At 33.1% G+C, this 1,863-nt stretch overlaps 1 protein-coding gene across 1 annotated transcript; it reads left to right on the forward strand.

Moving 5' to 3' along the window:
• LOC107644800 (probable glutamate carboxypeptidase AMP1) lies at positions 829-1,863 on the forward strand. Its single transcript, XM_021103211.1, has 4 exons — positions 829-971; positions 1,099-1,181; positions 1,292-1,413; positions 1,502-1,863. Exons 1-4 carry the CDS (start codon positions 839-841, stop codon positions 1,536-1,538), a joined length of 375 nt encoding a protein of 124 aa, XP_020958870.1. The 5' UTR covers positions 829-838; the 3' UTR covers positions 1,539-1,863.

The following is a 1,863-nucleotide window of genomic DNA, read 5'->3' on the forward strand; positions in this document are numbered from 1 at the left end:
ACGTAAATAGGCCAAACTGAAAATCGTTTCAGCAATAAGTCAGAAGCTATTTTTATGTAATTCGAACCAGCTTGGTTAGAACTCCATCTCTACATAATTCGAACCAGCTTAGTTCGAATTATATACAAACACATGCACACACATAATTCGAACCAGCTTGGTTCGAAGGTTCGAATTATGTAGAGATGGAGTTCGAACCAAGCTGGTTCGAATTACATAAAAATAGCTTCTGGCTTATTGCTGAAACGATTTTCAGTTTGGCGTATTTACGTTACACTATTTTTGGCTTGGCTTATTAAGGTTTTTTACCCTTATTGTTATTGTTATTATTGTAATAGAAGGTAAGGAAAAAGAGTTTTGGACTGCACAGGACAACGAATCTAAATACACCTTAATTCACTCGGAAATGAACTGAAATTACATAACAATTGTGACACAATTAACTCAGAAATGAACTAAAATTATATAAAAATTGCAACACATAAACTCAGTTCGAGAACAAACACACAAATAAGACTGAATCATGAACAAAAACACATTTAAAATCAATTTTAGATCAGATAACATCGTTAACATGACAAAAATTTAACAATAACAATAACAATAACAATAACGATGATAATGAAAACGCGATATGTATAAGAAGAAGATGATGATAACGATAACGATGATCATGATGATGATGGAGGAGAAGAAAAAGAAAAGAGAAAAAAAATTCAAATGAAAAAAGAAAGAGAATGAGATAGTGATGTTGCTGAATTTAAAATACTTTAAAATATTTAGTTAGAATTAGTTAGGGTTATGACTTGGATGTAAATCTTTATTGTTAATTAATTTAATGCAGCTAAATATTGAGGATGACAACAAGATTAGCGATAGCACTTTGAACAGTCATAATAACTATTCTCATTACGAGGAAGCCAACAATAATGTAACTACTCCATTCACAAGTGATTCTGCTCCGAATAAATGTGAGTAAGCATGAATTTGATTACTCGCTTGTTATAATTTTTAAACTTAGATTTTGTAATTCAATACTCAATTTAGCTCCTAAAATTTGAATTGGATTCAATATGACCCTTTAACTCAAATTGTTAGATCAGCAAGTTTCTCTACATCCATTGACCATGTCAATTCAAGAATTTGCTTCTGCTGCCAAGCAAGTTGATGATGAATCAAAGGTAAACCAAACAATGCTTGCAAATGATGTATCTTTTAGTGCTAGAATCCCTTTTTTTCTTCTTATTCCATTTCAATTCCAATTCGTACTCATCTTTGTTCTGAATTGCAGCTACTGAGATTGCAAGAAACTGCAGGTGATATAGTAGATATGAAGAAGCGAGCGTTGAATGATAGAATAATCCTTGCCGAAAAAGGCTTCCTTGATGCAGATGGTCTTCATGGAAGCATCTTGTGAGTGTGCTTGAGTTAGTTGACTTAGTTAATCACTTTCTTATTACTAAACTTGACTTAATCATCAATCCATGAATGCTTCTTATAGGTGTTTGGGCGTCCAAGGGACCAAGAAAGCAAGCTAGCTTTCTTCCCTGGGATTGCTGATTCAAACAGGGATTCAACATGAAATCTGGAGGGTTGCAAGAGCAATTCAAACAGCTGCTTCTGCACTCAAAGGAGAATTCACCTAACTCATCACACTCACACCACATGCAAATCCGTTTCTATGTTTTGGGTTACTCGTAAAGATTCCACTCGAAATAGTTTTGACACTTATAAATGTACATTAGCTTTCCAAAAGGGGGATGTTAATGTATTATGTCTTATATACTCTTATGTATGTAATAAGCAATTTTTGTTATGGTTGGACACTTATTATTCAAACTACTAGGTGATTTTGCAATTTTT

This window comes from Arachis ipaensis, chromosome B05, assembly GCF_000816755.2.
Source record: "Arachis ipaensis cultivar K30076 chromosome B05, Araip1.1, whole genome shotgun sequence".
Taxonomy (NCBI): Eukaryota; Viridiplantae; Streptophyta; class Magnoliopsida; order Fabales; family Fabaceae; genus Arachis; species Arachis ipaensis.

Excerpts from the sequence above, each read along its gene's own strand:
- LOC107644800 (XM_021103211.1), top strand. The coding sequence starts at position 839 with ATGCAGCTAAATATTGAGGATGACAACAAGATTAGCGATAGCACTTTG. Across the intron at positions 972-1,098 it reads TGATTCTGCTCCGAATAAAT|ATCAGCAAGTTTCTCTACAT; the intron begins GTGAGTAAGCAT and ends TCAAATTGTTAG. Across the intron at positions 1,414-1,501 it reads GGTCTTCATGGAAGCATCTT|GTGTTTGGGCGTCCAAGGGA; the intron begins GTGAGTGTGCTT and ends TGCTTCTTATAG.